The sequence below is a fragment of the Megalobrama amblycephala genome, linkage group LG3, assembly GCF_018812025.1.
Source record: "Megalobrama amblycephala isolate DHTTF-2021 linkage group LG3, ASM1881202v1, whole genome shotgun sequence".
Classification (NCBI taxonomy): domain Eukaryota; kingdom Metazoa; phylum Chordata; class Actinopteri; order Cypriniformes; family Xenocyprididae; genus Megalobrama; species Megalobrama amblycephala.
The window spans coordinates 8,171,296-8,191,192 of NC_063046.1; the positions used below are offsets into that span (position 1 = coordinate 8,171,296).

The 19,897-nt window shown below is 35.8% G+C and overlaps 1 protein-coding gene across 1 annotated transcript in view; it reads left to right on the forward strand.

The window, feature by feature from the left end:
* LOC125264411 (synaptotagmin-7-like) overlaps window positions 1-19,897 on the forward strand; it is a 74,818-nt gene that overhangs the window by 49,651 nt on the left and 5,270 nt on the right. The window contains exons 4-8 of the mRNA XM_048183686.1: window positions 7,892-8,009; window positions 9,964-10,231; window positions 12,480-12,649; window positions 17,163-17,277; window positions 17,620-17,819. Of these exons, the coding sequence (XP_048039643.1) occupies window positions 7,892-8,009; window positions 9,964-10,231; window positions 12,480-12,649; window positions 17,163-17,277; window positions 17,620-17,819 (871 nt within the window). The remainder of the gene's footprint in view (window positions 1-7,891; window positions 8,010-9,963; window positions 10,232-12,479; window positions 12,650-17,162; window positions 17,278-17,619; window positions 17,820-19,897) is intronic.

Genomic DNA, 19,897 nt, shown 5'->3' on the forward strand with positions numbered 1-19,897 from the left:
TTTCACTGGAACTAAGGGGTCAAGCCCAACCCCTGAAAAACAACCCCACACCATAATCCCCCTCCACCAAACTTTATACTTTGCACAATGCAGTCAGGCAAGTGCTGTTCTCCTGGCAGCCGCCAAACCCAGACTCATCCATCAGCTTGCCAGACAGAGAAGCATGATTGGTCACTCCAGAGAAGAGTCTCCACTCCTCTAGAGTCCAGTGGTGGCATGCTTTACACCACTGCATCCGGCGCTTTTTGCATTGCACTTGGTGATGTAAGGCTTGGATGCAGCTGCTCGGCCATGGAATCCCATTCCATGAAGCTCTCTGCACACTATTCTTGAGCTAATCTGAAGGCCACATGAAGTTTGGAGGTCTGTAGCTATTGACTCTGCAGAAAGTTGGTGACTTGTGCGCTGACCCCGCTCTGTGATTTTATGTCACCACATGTAGCGGAATGACAATAAAGCTCAACTTGACTTGACTTGATATCAGATCAATGCTATCTCAAAGCTCATTTATCTATCAGACACTAAAAGCTCAAACTGAGTTAATAGCAGCCATGCGTTGATGTTGTGTTGTTGTTGTTGCGCAGTGAGATTTAGTGCTCAGATTTCGATGGCAATGAACCTAGGCGTGTGCATGTGTTTTATTTTTGTGTTCCTGGCCTCAATTACATCCTGGAATTGAGATTAAAGGGCTAGTTCAGAAAAAAAACATTTACTCTGCTTTTTTTTGTTTCAAATTTGTATTATATACATTTTTTTTTTTTTAAGTGGAAAACATTTTTTTTATTTTCATTTGTTAATTTAGTAACTGAGGTTGATGATCAATATTGCCTTGAAGGTTTAGTACCTCCACTGACCAAAAAAATCACTTATAGTTTTCTATCTTTAAGAGACTCTATTTTGTGTTCTATTCATTGAAGATCTCTATCATTCTTTCAGTGTTAAATAACGTCTGGCTATTCCAGGCTGTTCTGAGTGTTAGTTTTTGCTCTTGATTTGTGCACAGGTTATAAATAATCACCCAGCTGGCCATCTCCTGTCACCCAGAGAGGCATACGTCAATCTAGATCCAGACTGTATTTTGGTACTTGATGTAATTGTCATGGTACTTTACATTCACTTTCCTGTAGGTCACTTTGGTAAGAAACCGCCTGCCAAGAAAATGAATATTAATGCAAATGCAGGCATTTTGTTTTGCTTTTAGTCTAATGTTGACCTTGGTATCACAATAGAACCTCTGAAACACACTCTCAAAGGTTATAACAACCTTAGCAGAATGTGCTGGATAAAATCTGATGCTTACACAATCTCCATCCAACCCTGCGGGAGACATTAATGCAGTGAAGGCTGTGATGACCTCCTGATCTTTCACCAGTGGAAGGAGTTTAGATGTAAAATCCTTAAGTAACAAAGGCCTCATCTCTTCCAAGTTGCCCTACAGATACTCATTCATGCTTATGTAAAATCCACAGGAAACCTTGGATATTGCATAATTGATATGGTGGGAGGAAACATATAGGGGCTTGGGATGTGCACACTGATGTGCAGCTAAATATGTGTCTTGGAAAGTCTGAAAGGAATATTGGCAGTGGTGTCTAGTAAGAAAACGTTGTATGAGATCTTAATTTTACTTAAAGGGGCCATATGTAAGAATTTTCATGTATTAATCACTTTTTGTATTTCCAATGTATGAACAGCTTGTAATGAAACTTTAAAAAACGAGACCTTTTCCGACTTCCTGTGAAAGCTGTAGACTGATTTTTGTGTGAAGGACTCGGGCCGGTTTTGCCAGGAAAATCCAAAGGATGTGACATTTACGTGAGCTCCTGAGAACCTTTCTTCCGTTCAGTGACACATGAAATGAATGCTTATACAATGTTCAGGATAATGCTGAAAGAGCCATTCTGTGCTGTAATATCAGAATGTGTCATGGGATTAATTCAAACTATATTCTCGCATAGCCAAATCTATATAGTTTATAGTCTCAGATATACTTTATAATCAAACTATCACAACAGTGTGCAAATATCCACATCACTATGATGAAATGCTTTCAGCAGCGTGGACGGCGTCAGGATGTTTGCTTCAAAGGTACAGTACAGTCCAAAAGTTTGGAACCACTAAGATTTTTAATGTTTTTAAAAGAGGTTTCGTCTGCTCACCAAGGCTACATTTATTTAATTAAAAATACAGTAAAAAACAGTAATATTGTGAAATATTATTACAATTTAAAATAACTGTTTTCTATTTGAATATATTTCACAAAGTAATTTATTCCTGTGATGGCAATGCTGAATTTTCAGCATCATTACTCCAGTCTTCAGTGTCACATGATCCTTCAGAAATCATTCTAATATGCTGATCTGCTGCTCAAGAAACATTTAACGTGTACAATTGTACAAAATATTTGTGTACAATATTTTTTTTCAGGATTATTTGATGAATAGAAAGTTCAAAAGAACAGTGTTTATCTGAAATCTAATCTTTTGTAACATTATAAATGTCTTTACTGCCACTTTTGATTGATTTAATGCATCCTTGCTGAATAAAAGTATTCATTTCTTTAATTTCTTTTCCAAAAAATAAAAATAAAAATTCTTACTGACCCCAAACTTTTGAACGGTAGTGTATAATGCTACAGAAGCTTTGTATTTCAGATAAATGCTGTTCTTTTGAACTTTCTATTCATCAAGGAATCCTGAAAAAAAAAAAAAAGTACACAACTGTTTTCAACATTGAAAATAATCATAAATGTTTATTGAGCAGCAAATCAGCATATTAGAATGATTTCTGAAGGATCATGTGACACTGAAGACTGGAGTAACGATGCTGAAAATTCAGCTTTGCATCACAGGAATAAATTACTTTGTCAAATATATTTAAATAGTACACATTTATTTTAAATTGTAATAATATTTCACAATATTACTGTTTTTTTACTTTATTTTTAATTAAATAAATGTAGCCTCGGTGAGCAGACGAAACTTCTTTTAAAAACATTAAAAATCTTAGTGGTTCCAAACTTTTGGACTTTTGGACATTCCATTTTATCACTTTGCACGTATTATGGGAACATTACATTTAAATGTTCTGAAAAAAAAAAAAAAAAAAACATAACCCAACTGTCCAAATAAAATATTTCAGAAAAAAAAAAAAAAAAAAAAATCATGACTGATGTATAAATAACATTTTAATGCTAACATTTTAAGAACATTGTTAAAAAGAATTTTAAGAACATTGTTAAAAAGAATGTTCTGTTAACATTACCAGAAGAATGTTTGCTCATAATTTTGAGACAACCTTTCCAGAATGTTTGCCCAAAGTCTGAAAGTCACCATGAAACAGAAATTGCTATCATCTTTTTTTCTCTATTGTGATGCATATCTGAGTGAAACTGCTTCGGAATTTAGGGCGGATATTCATTTTGTCCATCAGGAATTGTTTGGATCATTGGATCAGGAATCCCAAAATCTGTATTTATTTCTAAATGTTCGTCTTTTCTTCCTTGCAGTACACATAAGAATAGTTTGTATTTGTTTAGTACCTTTCTAGGTTTTTTTTCTCGCCTTTGTCCCCTTTAGCTCATTGATTGTATATGGTTCTGTTTTCTGAAAATTTGCTTTTTTAAATAATGATATTTATTATGAAAAGAATGGAATTGAAAATGTTTACCTATATTATAGTCAAGTCAAGTTACCTTTATTTCTACAGCACTTTAAACAAAACAGATTGTTTCAAAGCAGCCCTACAGTGATAAACAGGTAAATAATTCAGTAGTGCAAAAAGAATTCAATTCTGCAGTAAAGCAGCTCTAAAACACAATAGTAAACGGTCATTATTCGCTTGAAATATAGTTGGTTGAAAAATGTTGAAAAAGCCAACATGTTGTCTTTAATGCTTAGTGTTTTTCATTCACAGTGTAAATAGGACTGTATAAATTTTATTTTTGAAAGGGGTTAATCATATCCAGTTCTCCTTGGCATAAAAAAGCCTCCTCGAAAATGAGTGCCAGTTATGTTTTAGGAGGAAAGTAGTACTCCAAATTCTAAAGCAAGCTTGCTTTCTGGTCTAAGTTTATATTCTGAAATTAAAGCATTATTCATAATTGAATTAATTTGTGATGATTAATTCAGTTATATTTTTGATTATCCTGATTCATTCAGGATGCAAACTCTCAGTTCAGTCAAAAATAAAAAGTCTGTCAGCATTTAAATCATCATTTAAAGTGTTTTCCTCCATGCATTAAAAGTCAGTGGAGACCAAAACAACATTAGACCTCATTAACTTTCATTGTTTGGACCAAAAAAAAAAAAAAAAAATCTTTCTCTCTCTCTCTCTCTCTCTCTCTCTTAGATCAAGTTAACTGCATGTAGGACTCATTGGTCTAAAACTTTTGAACGATTTTCTGATTTTCTTCACTATAACCTGTTGAACACTGACCATGTCATTCCAGTCACCATTACAGGTAGAGGAAATTACTCTTGCAGGATTTCTCCGATGGAGAAAAATTCAGACAGGGTGTTAAAGAAATGATGACTCTCGCTGTCTGCTGTGTGTGTGTTTATGGTGGGTGTATCATCACTCTTCAGACGGCATGTCTGTCTTCCCCTCCATGAGTGTGCCTGTCAATCTCCAGTTAGCGACGAGCCATATCTCCCAGCATTCCACACACCAGGTGCATTTGCCATCTCTCCAGCCGTTGCCGTGCCAACAGCACTTGTTTCTTCTTGCTTTCTTTCCCCGGGGACGAAAAGTCAAAGGCGGCTATTCGTCTCCCCCCTCTGGCAGCCATATTACTAGAAACTCATCATAGGTCTATTAGTGCTGGACTCTCACAGTTCCACTGTGACTTGTAATAACTGGAGGGCCACCATTACTGTTTGCACACATTTGTGCAGTGATTTTTCTATATAGTGTGTCAGGAACCGGTTCTTTTTTTTTTTTTTTTTTTTAAATACTGGTTTTTTAAATACTTATTAAATGTGTGCAGTTATCCCTTTAAAGGGGACCTATTATGCAAAATTCACTTTTGCATGCCGTTTGGCTAGTTGGATGGATTCTTTAGCTGGATGGATTAATCCACATAGCTCTCTCCATTTACTCCCAAAATCTGAGACGCTGAAGACGAGGTGGATTAATTTTGTTTTAGAAGAAAATGCTCCCTCAACTCTACCGGAATTCATTTATGTCTGCGTGAATCATTTCACACCGGACTGCTTTGTGAACGAATGTCAATACAAAGGGACAATACAAAACAGAGGTTGTGCTAAAAATGTGTTACTCAAGGATAGCTCAGTAAACTGTTCATGATCCAGCTTACAGTCTCCAGAGTGATACTGGATACAGCAGTAATGAAGGTGAGAGCACTTTATTACAGTTCATCGGAGTTGATTTACGGATATAAAGTTTACCAGTTTATTAAGCACCACCCGAAAAGGCATAAGGTCTTTATATATTTGTTTTCCTGTTAGTTGTAACGAGTGTTTCTGTGTAATTCGCTGTGTATGTTGATGATAATACAAGGGAGAGAGAGAGAGAGTTTATGGTATTAATAATATTTGAATGCACACTTGCACTGTTTTATTAAGCTCTTACAGTGATTTTCTAGAGTGAAAACAGATGCTTCATCTTTTGTGTGAAGTACAATAAACGTTATAAAACTCATCGGTAAACAGGCTTGTAGTAATATAGTGGATAAAAACAAGAAGACAATATAAGTTATAACCGTAATTGAACTAAACTATACCTGTTCTATCTCCATGCAGCATATATTCGCAGTTTCTGACATTATAGTGCGTCCTGACTGACTCCTGACACCGGAGAATCAGCTCTTGAAGCTCCGCCCTCTTAGGCCGAGCACAGCAGCTTATTTGCATTTAAAGGGCACACACTGAAACGGCGCGTTCTCAACCCCAAAATGTGACCAAATTGATACCATAATTGCTACATTTTAATTAATTGTTGGTTACTGAAAACTTAATCTTATTCAATAGTGATTTTACATGACATTCTGTGTTGTTAACTAAAGGTTTTGTTGTAATAAACTATAAATATAAATACATAAGTGGCATAGATAGATGCTATTGCTGTTTTCTCTTCAAAATACATATGTTAGATGCTTTTGCTATGATTATATTCTTGTTTGTGCTTTGGCTTTCTTTTGATCTGAAAATTCTTTAATAGTAAAAACACTGTTTTATCTCACTGGTTTTCCATCCTTTTATCTCCTTGCTGTTCTGAACCGAGTAAATGCTGAGTGTAATGCAGTACTTGTACTTGTCTCAGCTTCTACTTTGTTGTGTCCTTACCTCATACACTCTTTTATGTTCTTTGTATTGCCTTTATTATTTATTCCAAATCTCCACAGAACTGTAATGTTTTTATATGGAACCATTTTTTAGCTTTACACTGAGGACAAATGTCAGACTCTGCCTCAGTGTGACATCACTAAGGCTCTGTTCCAAAACCTAGTGAGCTGTCTTTCTGTCTACTACCTAAGTTACATAGACAGCATCCTAACTGAAATGGGACCTCGTCAGTGAGTGATTTGGGATGCTATATATCCAGAGATTGCTGTTAAACGGCATAATTCTCTAATAGGCAAAAAAATATCAGATTAAAAAAGTATTTTTTCATTTGTTTTAACCTTTTAGAAATGCTTTTTTTATTTATTTGATTGTTCAATATGTCTAATTTTTTTCTCGTGACAGCGGAAAGAACTTAAATTGGCTACTCTGTCATATTTGGCCATACATATAAGAGTAAGACATCATTTGAAACTTTTTTGTACACTCACAATAACAACAAAATGTTATGCTTTTGTAAAATAAAGAAAACAAAAAGAAGTCAAATTGAAGGATTTTAAAGACCTTTTTAAGACCTGAAGAAATAAAGTTATACATTATGGATGTGCAATATTGACAAATTTTATCTCAATATTTTTAAAGTTATTTCAAAAGCAATATTTTACACCTTAAATTTATTTCCAGGGGCATTTTTACCTACATAAGGGCATTTTTCTAAACTTTTTAGATGTAAGCATCACCTTTTATGTCAATTTCTAACATTCAAATTAAATTCAGTTAGAATAATAGCACAGTATAGGGCTGTTACCAATCAAAATCATTAGCAACAAAATCCATCTTTGCAATGCAGAGGTGACAGAAGCGGCATCAGAAGTAGCATTAGCATTTACAATTTGTCTACATAAATTTAATTCAATATTTAAATATATAACTTTTTAATTAAAATGTACTTTAAATATGAAACTAAATTGCCAGTAGGGGGCGTCAAGTCACTGTCTTAATGAGTGAGTCATTCATTCAACCAATTTGTTCAAACGACTGATTCATTCACGAACGAAGCAAGTGACCGTCTTTTTCAAAACGCAGATTCAGTCAGTGTAAAAAAAAATCATTTCCGTCTCCAGATTGTTTGGCTGTTCTTCATTTTGAAATTTTCGTTGGCGAAATGAAGAAAAAACAAACAAAATTGACAATATTGTGTCTAAAATGTAACTCAAAATGTTAACTTGTTGTTCATTTAATTTGTATAAAATAAATATTGTAAAATAAAATAAATATTGTAAAATGTAACTCAAAATGTTAACTTTTTGTTCATTTAACTTGTATAAAATAAATATCAAATCTCGCTCTACTTAATTTAAATAATAAAAATATTTGCTAATTTTGAATAGCTGTCATGATGGTGTTGTTGCAGTACAGTCTAACAGGGCAATGCTTACCAGCCGAACCCTGTCTCATACAAATAATAGCACCACAGAGATACACTTTAGCCAAGTCGAGCAATGGGCGGCACACAGGCCTTTGTGCATAAGCATTTTAATGCTACATACTAAAAAAAATGACACTTTTCTCTTGTGGTTATTCCCCAGATCTAACAAACCCGGCAGTAGCCCCAATGGTCAGACCAAAGACGACAGCAACCGCCGGACAGACGCTAACTCTTCCGTCTCAGACCTGGCCAACTCCGTCACGAGTGATATGCTGATGGTAATGTGAACCTGTGGCTCTGTACTGTTTTCTTTTTGTTTTGCCTCTCTAAAGTAGCACTAGTTTCATGGGAATCCTTTAAACACAGGGGATGTATTGTTTGTAATTGGTGCTCTCCGTTACTGCAGTCAGTCACACAGACAGATGTGTCAAAAGCAACTTACCTCCAAGAAGCCCAGTAATTAGAACTGGTACAGCGTGTTGCAGGGACCGCGGATAACGGCCCTCGCAGGGTCTGTATGTCATTACGTGGGAGGTAAGGCGTTTTTAAAGAGATGTGATGAGGGCTAATGATGGTACTTCCTCTTTAAGAGGGTGTCAGAAGCTCTTGTAGCGGCAACCTCTCGCAGCTTTGAGTCCCACTAGGGGGGATCCAGGCATTGGGGCATGGCATGTCAAATTAAGCCCAACTTTCAGCCAAGGTCCTGACACGGATGGGAGTTCATTAATTCGATATGCCGCTGCTTGTCAGACCACTTCAAGTGATGGATTACTAAGGTGTTTGTAAAGACCACTAGCCGGTCCCCAACTTTTCGCCCTTCATCACATATTACTGTTAGAATGTCACAACTCATTAGAAAGTATCCTGGCATCATTTTTGACTCAATTGTAGCAGGGTAGAGCAGTGAATAGTCCGTAACATTAGTTAACCTGATTCAAACCAATACCTACTAAAATATCAATATTGTGAAGCACACAGGAAACCCGACTCACAGTTGATTTTGAGCATGTTAGCATGCTGTTAATCTAATTATATGATACTAATTATATTTAAACTTGATCACTAGTGAGTTTGTGAGTTATTTTGAATGATTCATTAAAGGTGCAATATGTAAGATTTGGAGTAAAATATCCAAAAACCTTACAATATCCCAAATGTTTCCAACTATTTGTAAATCGTTTTTTTTTATTTTGCTAGTACCATGCTTTAACATGCCTCAGAGAAAAACACTATTTTGTCAAGTAGCTAACATAGCATAATCAGATGCAGCTTTATTTTTAAAATTTATTTTTATTTATTTAATATGATATTCTAATATCGATCTATCTTACTGCAGTGTGTAACAGTGTCTCACAGCAGCCGCCGAGCGAACGCACAGAGTAACATTATAACATTTTCAACACCCTCAAATGTATCTAATATGATAAACAGAGCTGAGTTACCTCATACTCATGACCGGAAAAGCGGAAGCAGCACCGGCGACTGTGGCATAATAAAAGTCCCGCTGCTCGTGAGGCGTGTGTTGAGCAATCGCTCCAGCTCCTCGTTCAGCTCCACAACACTCGCTCCTGCTCTTCATACTACAGTAACGTTAATAATCGCATCCATTAACATGATTTCTTCCCGAGTCCTATCCCAATTGTTTCCACTGGCTGTGAAGTAAAGCCCACATGTCCCAAGATTCAGGGTACAACAATGATGTACTAAAGCAGAAAAGTTTGTCCTTTGCATTCTTCGCATACAGACGACAACGTTGTCAAAATGATCCCCGTTCACACAGATCCACGAAAACTATTAAAAACTTTGTATTATTCATGACAGGCCAGTAGATGGCGATGTCACTTAATAAAGAAACACTACACGCCTATAGACTGAACACATAATACGCATGCACATGACGTTGCCGTTTTCACAAATGCGCAATTTTGTAGTTTACACAGAGACGATAACGATATCATATTCAAAACTTGAACATTGAAAATAGTTTTAAAAAGTTTGCATTTTCACGCTGCCAAAACACTGTTGTCATGTAAATTAACAGCCAAAATGCATAAAAAGTTTTATGTTTTAAGTTGAAAACGGTGTTATTTTAATATTTAGTATTTATTATTATTTTGAATTAGCTTTATATTTTTGTTTTCATTTTAATTTCTGCAGCTGTGCTTGATTCAGTTATGTGTGCAATGTGGTTTTTGTGATTTTAATGAAATTTTGTCCACTTTGGTGTCTAAGTTGTCTCCAGGCTCTGAGGAAGAGGAACACGAAGGACCCGTGTGCGAGAAGTTGGGACGCATTCAGTTCAGCGTGGGATACAGTTTTCAGGACTCCACACTAACGGTGAAAATCCTGAAGGGTCAGGATCTGCCTGCGAAAGACTTTTCTGGAACTTCAGATCCATTTGTCAAACTCTACCTTCTGCCAGACAAGAAGCACAAACTTGAGACCAAGGTCAAAAGAAAGAACCTCAACCCTCACTGGAACGAGACCTTCCTATTTGAAGGTCAGTGTGGTTTTTACATCTCAGCTACATTTTTATGTATGTTGAGTTCCTAGTCTTTATGTAGTTTGTTTGAAGGTGGTTTCCCTCATGTAGCCAGACTTTTGACTCTGCATTAAAGGGTTAGTTCACCCAAAAATGAAAATTCTGTCATTAATTACTCACCCTCATGCCGTTCTATACCCGTAAGATAGCCGTACCTGTATACCCGTATACTTCGTTAATCTTTGGAACACAAATTAAGATATTTTTGTTGAAATCCGATGGCTCAGTGAGGCCTCCATAGCCAGCAATGACATTTCCTCTGTCAAGATCCATTAATGTACTAAAAACATATTTAAATCAGTTCATGTGAGTACAGTGGTTCAATATTAATATTATAAAGCGACGAGAATATTTTTGGTGCGCCAAAATAAACAAAATAACTACTTATATAGTGATGGCCGATTTCAAAACACTGCTTCAGGAAGCTTCGGAGCGTTATGAATTTTTTGTGTCAAATCAGCGGTTCGGAGCGCCAAAGTCACGTGATTTCAGCAGTTTGGCGGTTTGACCAGAGGTGTAAAGAGTACCTGAAAACCAGACTTGAGTAAAAGTACTGATACCTTACATCGAAAATGACTCCACTAGAAGTTACAAGTAACAAATTCCAATACGACTTCAGTAAAAGTCTTAAAGTATCTGATTTTAACAGTACTTGAGTATTTTACTTATGCTGAATGTAGGCTCAGAGATGCACTAGTCCTGAGAGACATGCCAGTGAAAATAAGAAACAATTGATTTGTAAGATGAGAAATCAATTTTTTTTTCTAAAATCAAAATAAAACTGAACTCCTCAATATTGCAATAAATCAAGGTCGACACAACAACCTTTTAAACGTCTACAAAATCTCAAGTCTCAGTTGAGCTCAAGTGCACAGAAAGGCCATAAGTAAACCAATATTCTTCAAATGGTCTTGTCAATATAGTGGATGAATAAAACAATGTTAAGTAAAATTAAATAGTCGAAGTCTCCTGTATGTGCTGGTTTGAGGCTCATCACCAGCTGCAGTCATTTCCTCATCTAATAAATCAAACATCTGCGATCAGCAACTACCTGCTAATGCACTCGGATTCATGTAAAGTAGTCTTGTTGACAAGTTTGGGTGAGTAAAGGCAAAATGCACAAGATATAGTACCTTCAATGCCCTTAGATGGCGATATCGCATCTTTATAGCAGAAACAAACTGCTGCAGAAAAAGTTAGGTGCCATGCAAAATGTAATTTGCAATTGCATTACTCATCACAAATGTAGTGGAGTAAAAAGCACATTTACTTGCTCAAAAATGTAGTCAAGTAGAGAGTAAAAGTTGCCAATATCTTTGATACTCAGTACAACTACAAAGTAGCCAAAAAGATACTTAAGTACAGAAACTAATTACATTTACTCAAGTACTTTACACCTCTGGGTGTGACACGCGATCCGAATCATGATTCGTAATTTAGATCGATTACACCTTTTTCAACGGCTCTGGATCACACTAGCTATACTCGAAACATAGCATGATGAGGACATCTGCTGGTTAAAGCCGTGTAAATGCAACAAGAACAGCAAAAACACGTTCAATGACGTTGTACAGACTTTACCGCAGCGCTTGAGTTTAGAATAAACAAACCGTTATCGTTCGTTGGTGTGGACGCAAATATAGTTATCGATTATCGTTAATAGTTATCTTTATAGTTATTCTTGGTGTTAACGGGCTCATGTTCACCAAGACAGCATTTATTTGATCAAAAATGCTTGTGAAATATTATTACAATTTAAAATAACTGTTTTCTGTTTTAATATATTTTAAAATGTAATTTATTTCTGTGAAGAAATAAATCACTCCCAGTCTTCAGTGTCACATGATCTTTCAGAAATCGCTCTAAAATGCTGATTTGCTGCTCAAGAAACATTTGTTATTATTATATTTTCACTTCTTCATCAGGTTTGCAACTACTACTTCAAACAAATGTGTTAAACCAAATTCAATATAAGATTATAAAGATTATATATTTAGTTCTTCCTCGCAAGCGCTCATGTCAACCAGCATCTTTTAAATTAAATTTTGTTTCCTTTCAGAAACAAAAGGCTTTCCAGTGTTGTATGCAGTATGCATCAGATGCTCAATGAACACCCTGGGGCCGGTCCACAGTATTTTTGTACCCTGTATTGAGCTGAAAATAATTTTGATGAGCTAAAATTATCCCCCTCTCATTTCTCTCACAGGGTTCCCCTTTGAGAAGGTAGTGCAACGCACATTGTACCTGCAAGTGCTAGATTATGACCGTTTTAGCAGGAATGACCCTATAGGAGAGGTGTCCATCCCCCTGAACAAGGTCGATCTGGGCCACATGCAGACCTTCTGGAAAGAGCTGAAACCCTGCAGCGATGGCAGTGTGAGTAGATCAGTGTGTTTCTGTACTGAGTTACCATTTCTACCATTTGCACGGGCAAAAGGAAGGGGCCAAAGACACCAAAGCAGATGCCAATAAAAGTCAAAGAAAAGCAGAGATGAAGTGACTGAATTGGGTCGGCTAGGGAGAGGGACAATACAACGTTAATTGTGCAGTGGGTTGATTATGACTTGCAGAGCTTGTCATGCCTCAAGTAATGGCACGCTGGGTGCTGTCAAATGTTTTAGCCATTTTACGCAAGAACAAGAGGCGCACAAACGTGTCGTTAGCACAGAGAGTCTTTGAAGTTCTCCTGGTGGGGTTTTCTGACATGGGGCGTCCAAAAGATCTCCCACAGATTCATTGATTCCAGCGTGAAAGTCCATCACCTGTGCTGTAGTGTTTGAAGCTGCAGGGTTTGGACTAAAACTTCAAAGTTCATTAAAATGGTCCTGCCGTGTGACAAATCAGTTGTTAAAAGTACAAGTATTTGACTCAATTAGTATGAGGTGAATAGAACTGCACCTGTGATCAGTATAGAAGTTAGAAGAATTTTATGTAAAACAATTTTTAGTAATAGACAATATGTGGTTCAGATTGATTAATCAGCTGATATATGATGATTTTTAGGTTTATTTGTTTGTTTTTGGCCAATGCTTGGCCAAATATCACAGTGCACTTTTTCATTTTCAAATTTTTGTATAAAAATTAATTTAGGCTATTTTGTATCTGATTTACTATCATTAAAGGTGCTACAGAGGATGTTTTGTTTTATACATTTTTGCAATATTACTTGAAACTGTCTTTACTAACTGATAAAAGACTATTTATTAGGTGCACTGAAAGGAATAATATCAATATACATCATCTGTGCATGAGGTAGGGCCTTAAAAACATCAGCCAATCGTTTGTGTCATCATCAGTGTTGGGCACGTTACTTTAAAAAAGTAATTAGTTATAGTTACTAGTTACTTCTCACAAATAGTAACGGAGTTAGTAACTGAGTTACATCATTATAAAAGTAACTAATTACCAGGGAAAGTAACTATTGTGTTACTTTAAAAAAAATAAATAAATAAAAATATGCCAAATAAATTGAATGCCCCCAATATTACATTTAAGTCTAAGAATAAATTATTCTTGATGCGACTCCTGACTCATGATCCGCTCTTGCTCACGACATGAAATTTCTCTACTGTGTTGGTAGCCATTAAAGAAAACGTAGTTTCATATTTATGTTTAAATAGTCCTATGTTATGTTTTAAATCCATTTATTCGATTATGAAAAGTGAACAGCATGAGTAAGATGCATCATAAGATGCGCAAATATATCGGGAGACATGGAGTGTGTCAGACATGATTTTAAACACTTCATTAAGTTTTGTTTTATAGAAAGCCTCTCTTTAAAGTGAACTTCGTTTTATAAAAATTGTATCTTAATTTTAATCAATGTTTCATCAACCAATTGCTTGGATTTAATATATAACAAGCAAATATAGCAGACAATAAAATCATGACATGGAGGCGCGGGCGCGATCGCTGGCGCGTGAACTGGAGCGCGTCTTACAGGCTAAATGAACCGAAACTCAGAGGCTGCTTGCCTCGCAGACATGAGAAATATATCTATAGAATGCTTGAAATATCTACTTTAACGAAAATGAAGTAATTAAACACGAAAAGAAAGAGGCTACTCTGATTATATAGCCTAATCTGAATTAAATGTGGGTTATCTCTCTAGGCGCGTCCATATGAGCAGATGATCAGCAATGAGAATCACCAATGTCAATTTCATCTTTGCAGCCGACACTGATTCAGAAAACATTACTTTATTAATAAACAATTAAAATGTCTCCGTGCTGTTTTTGTCACACTCATAATCATTACTTTTGCCGGTTCTTTATGGCAAGCTTTATGCGTGCGCTTGAGTGCTATAGCCTATATTATGTAAACGCTCCTTATTATGGTTTATTCTCTCCAGTATTTAAGAAATTAAATTAATATAAATGTGATTAGTCAACTAATAGCTTAAACGAACAACTACTAGTCGACTAGAAAAAAACTCATTTCACATATTTTCAATCAAGCATCAAAAAGGGTATTCTGGTTTGAGCTCGCGCTCAGCTCGCATGCTCTGACAGACACACACACAGCGCATCATACATTATTATCAGTTTAAAAGTATATTTGTGTATGACTAACTGCAGCACACACCAGAGAAAAAAACTTTGCGGGTCCTATGGCTGAGAGAGAGCTTACTCAGATGAAAACCGCTTCAGTGAGCTCAATTATAGTAACGCGGCATTTTTTTGGTCAGTAACGCTAACGGCGTTGTAACGGGAGAAAAAGTAATTCGTTTGATTACTCGTTACTGAAAAAAGTAACGGCGTTAGTAACGCGCGTTATTTATAACGCTGTTATTCCCATCACTGGTCATCATCGCATAAACGATTGGCCCTCTGGCTTGTCAATCACTGCCATGATTGGCCAAGAGGGCCAATCCGCGCACATCTCTCACAAGGAACGTAATGGCAATGATTATAGTTTAATAATATTAATATTACAGTTTCAAGTAATATTGCAAAAATGTATAAAACAAAACATCCTCTATAGCACCTTTAACTTGTACAGTATATGTGTATATGGGCCATTCCTCAGAATGGGTGCCATTTGCTTGTTGTAACTCTTCCAAATAAAACTTATTTTACTTATTTTAAAACTTATAAAACTTTTTTTTATCTTTTATAAAACTGAATCTAATTACACATACAGTATATTTAACTATTCAAAATATGTGTTGGTCCATCTCAGATAACTTTATTAAATGTTTTGCAAGGTGGAAGATGGATGCACAGATTTTCCTCAGTCCTGTTACCAAAACTCATGTGTCTTTTGAAAAGCATGACAGAAAACATGTCAACTAATTTCTTTGTTTTCCCCTCAATTAGACGTGTATTTTAAAGGCGACCTATTATTCCCCTTTTTACAATAAGTCTCTGGTGTCAAGTAAGTTTCAGCTCAAAATACCACACAGATCATTTATTATAGCTTGTCAAATTTGCCTCTATTTGGGTGTGAGCAAAAACACGCTGTTTGTGTGTTTGTCCCTTTAAATGCAAATGAGCTGCTGCTCCCGGCCCCTTTCCAGAAGAGGGCTTTACAACAACATTACTGGGAATCTCATACAGCCAAAATGTCAGAAATTGTCGGTAATGATGTTCACCCTTAAAAAGTCAGATATAAATAAAAATAAAAGTCAGATATAGTTGAAGAGACTCAGGAAGACGATACACTTACAATTTTTAGAATGCAACAGTACGTTTCTGAATGGTTATTTGATGAATTTATGTAGTTGTTGCGGAATTAACTTTATTTAACTTATCAATGAGCATTTTCATCTATACATTGCTCATGAGAACTGTAGTAGGATCCCTTCAGAGAGAGTATATGCTGCATAGAGATAGAACAAGTATCGTTTTGTTTAATTATGATTAGAATAATCATCTTTAGCCACATTAGCTGTACAGCATGCTATAAGCACATTCATTATTTTGAAACATTCGCAAAATATGAAGTGCGACACTTACTTGTTGTGGATATGAAGTTTGAGCACGAACATTTGGACTATGTGTGGCTCACTCAGGGTGAGATCTATGCTAATAGGGTAGAGAATAATTGATATTTGTTATAAAAAACAAATATAAATAAAAAAATCACTATATATGCATGCAATTTGCATATTTGCAAATCTAAACAACACAAAGCCCTTTTTTCCTTTTAAAGGTGACTCAAACCTCAAGTTTATCATTTTTTTATAATGCAATTATTAAACAGTGGAATAGATGATGGACCAAACATAATTTAAAAAATAGTGGTTTAACTCTTTAGTGGTTTAACTTTTATTTTTTTATTTTTTTATTTTTTCAAACTTCCTTGTTTGCTAGGTCGTTTTTATTGATGTTTTAAATTACATATTTTACATTTTCAATTAAAGTACAGGACACTTGGCTTAATAATAAAATGTATTTTAGAGTTTATTTTCATGTATTTTTTGTATATTTTATATTACATATATATTTTAACATGTGGACACAAAAATAGATTACAATACATTGTGTAAATTAGATATATGATATATGAAATAGATCATGTAATGAGTGGAATAACAACCAGAACATGAATTAAATATCCTATGAAATATGCATTTTTATGTACAATTACAAATATTTATATGGTATTTAATGTGGTATACCATATAGTATTGAGATATACAACAATGTAAAGTTAAATAAAATATTGTTTTTTCATTAAAATTATATAATAAATTATTGAATAAAATAGAAATGTATGATTCAGCAAGACTGAAAATCCCACTATTGAAAAAGTACTTTTGAAAAAATAAGAGGTTTGAGTTTGCCTGTTTTGCCTGTGATTTCATATGAACCATACGCTTGCATGACAGTAAAGTTTGAGCGAATTAACCGGTCTGGTTCTGACCTTACTGTGTTCATTTCTTCAGGGGAGTCGAGGAGACCTCCTTGTGTCTCTGTGTTACAATCCCACTGCCAACACCATCACTGTGAGCATCATCAAGGCACGCAATCTCAAAGCCATGGACATCGGGGGAACATCCGGTAAGAACATACACCTGTAAAACCTCTTAAATATAACCTTATATGTTATGGTCATATTCCTTTAGCTCAGCTGAGAATACCATCATAGGTTCAACTCCCACTGGACACACTGTATATGTGTTTACCTTGAATGCACTGTAAGTGTTTTTGCAAAGCATCTGCTAAATGAATAAATGCAAATGTAATAGTTATATTCTGTGCTTATGGGATTTCTGTGGAAATGAAGTGTCCTTGTCAATGTGCCATCTGCACAGTAGTCATCTAGAATGTAATTTAGGATTCATCAGAGGAATTCAGATTTCCTGGACGCAACTCACTGTGGACTGTTTGTGTGTGCTTCAGACCCCTACGTCAAAGTGTGGCTGATGAACAAAGATAAACGAGTGGAGAAGAAGAAGACGGTGGTGATGAAGAGGTGTTTGAACCCCGTGTTTAATGAGTCCTTTCCCTTCGATGTCCCCGCTCACGTCCTCAGAGAGACCACCATCGTCATCACAGTCATGGATAAGGACAGACTGAGCCGCAATGATGTCATAGGCAAGGTGCGATGTCACGGGGACATTCACACACATACACACTGGGGCTGGGTGGTAAAATTATATTATATCGTAAACTAATCACATTTGACTGGGAAATTACTCCTAAAAGATGATTTAAAGTCATTATTGTGTTAAATGAGAAAAGCATCAAATAGACTTTACAAGAAGTAGCTTTAGAAAGAAATATATTTGATTCGATATAGAATTTAATGAAATAATACTCTAAATAAAAAAACTGAAACTGCCAGTAGGTGGCGCTAAAATGAGTAAAGGCCCATTCACAGCAAAGATGATAACTATATAGAGAATGATCAAGATATACAGTACAGTCCAAAAGTTTGGAACCACTAAGATTTTTAATGTTTTTAAAAGAAGTTTCGTCTGCTCACCAAGGCTACATTTATTTAATTAAAAATACAGTAAAAAACAGTAATATTGTGAAATATTATTACAATTTAAAATAACTGTGTACTATTTAAATATATTTGACAAAGTAATTTATTCCTGTGATCAAAGCTGAATTTTCAGCATCGTTACTCCAGTCTTCAGTGTCACATGATCCTTCAGAAATCATTCTAATATGCTGATTTGCTGCTGTTGTGGAAATTCTCAATACAATCTGACTTCACCACTGACAATTTAAACAACTCCTAGTTGTTAATAAAATTCTACAGTATCTCGTGGTAATTCCCTGAATTCTTGAATACTTAAAATACAATCCAATACTTCCCTGAAGTATGGTGACGGCGTCCCGTCAAGAAGCTACTATCACTACCTCAATCACACTTGGCTGTTACATTTGTTGTCTTTTGAGCATAGAATCTTTAGTACTTCTATTCCTCACTACCTCAATCACACTTGGCTGTTACTTTTGTTGTCTTTTGAGCGTAGGATCTTCTATTTAGCTGCGCAGCATATACCTGACACGACTTCCAAGTTGCTCTTTGTAGAAATGAAGTTTTATTTACGGCCGGGAGATCACTGGTCACAACAACCAAGTGAGTCTCCATGAATAGAAAGATACATGCACATTTAAGTCTTACAGTTGAGTAAAAATCAATGTCTTCATCACTGTGATTTGTTCTGGTGATTGGTTTGTAATGATCTAAGCTAATCATGTGACTGGTCTTTGACCTAAGCATCCTTAGTCTGCATTTTCTGTACATTTCATGTTGACATAAAATATTTCCATCACATTCCCCCCTCTGATCGTTTTTACACGATCACATTCTCAAATCCGGTTGCATTATCTCATAAAATGACCTGCTTTTTACCTTTATCTTCCCATACAGTTTCTTTCTAAAATCCTCTGATCTTCAGCTCTCTCTGTTCTCCAAGTATGAAAAACATTTTCCTCCAACTTAATAATTTGTACATACAGTCCTTCCCGCTCTCTTCTAATACTTCTTGAATTAACTTTTTTCATTAATGCATGAATACATTTAGCAGTACATAAAATTGCAAGTGCTATGATAAGCAGAATAAGTAATAAAAGCATTAAACAAACTTTGTAATTGATCCTAAAAATTGAGATAACATTATTACTGGAATTGTTATTGCACAAAATCAGAACCATTTGCTGGCCCAAAGTTGATCCCAGACTCCATGCTTGTCTGGCTGGCCCCACAGATGTCTCAACATTTTCATTTCAGAGATGTTGCGAGATCTTTTCAGCAGGTGTAGTTCCTCAGCTCTGTTTACGTGTTGTCAGGTTAGTGAGGTTTGCAGTCCGACACGTGAATCCAGGTATCATCCTTGTCAACCTTGATGGCAGTGTTGATTGTCAGGATTATCTCATGGCCCAATCTACCTCGGACAGTGCCACGCCTTCCTCCGAAAGTCTCTGACCCAGATCCACTGTCCTGGACTCCTGGCACGTAGGAATTTTGTGGTTCGTCACCTGGAACTGGCAAACCATCTTTCACCTTGTCCTCTTCATGGTCTCTCACATTTGATGATGGAAACCAAAGGGAGGGAGAAGATGGTTCATGTTTGAGATGTTGTTTCCTCTCTCTTTGGCAATCCTTGGCCCAATGTCCTCTTTCATCACAGACTCAGCAGCAGCAGTTTTCCACTGATAT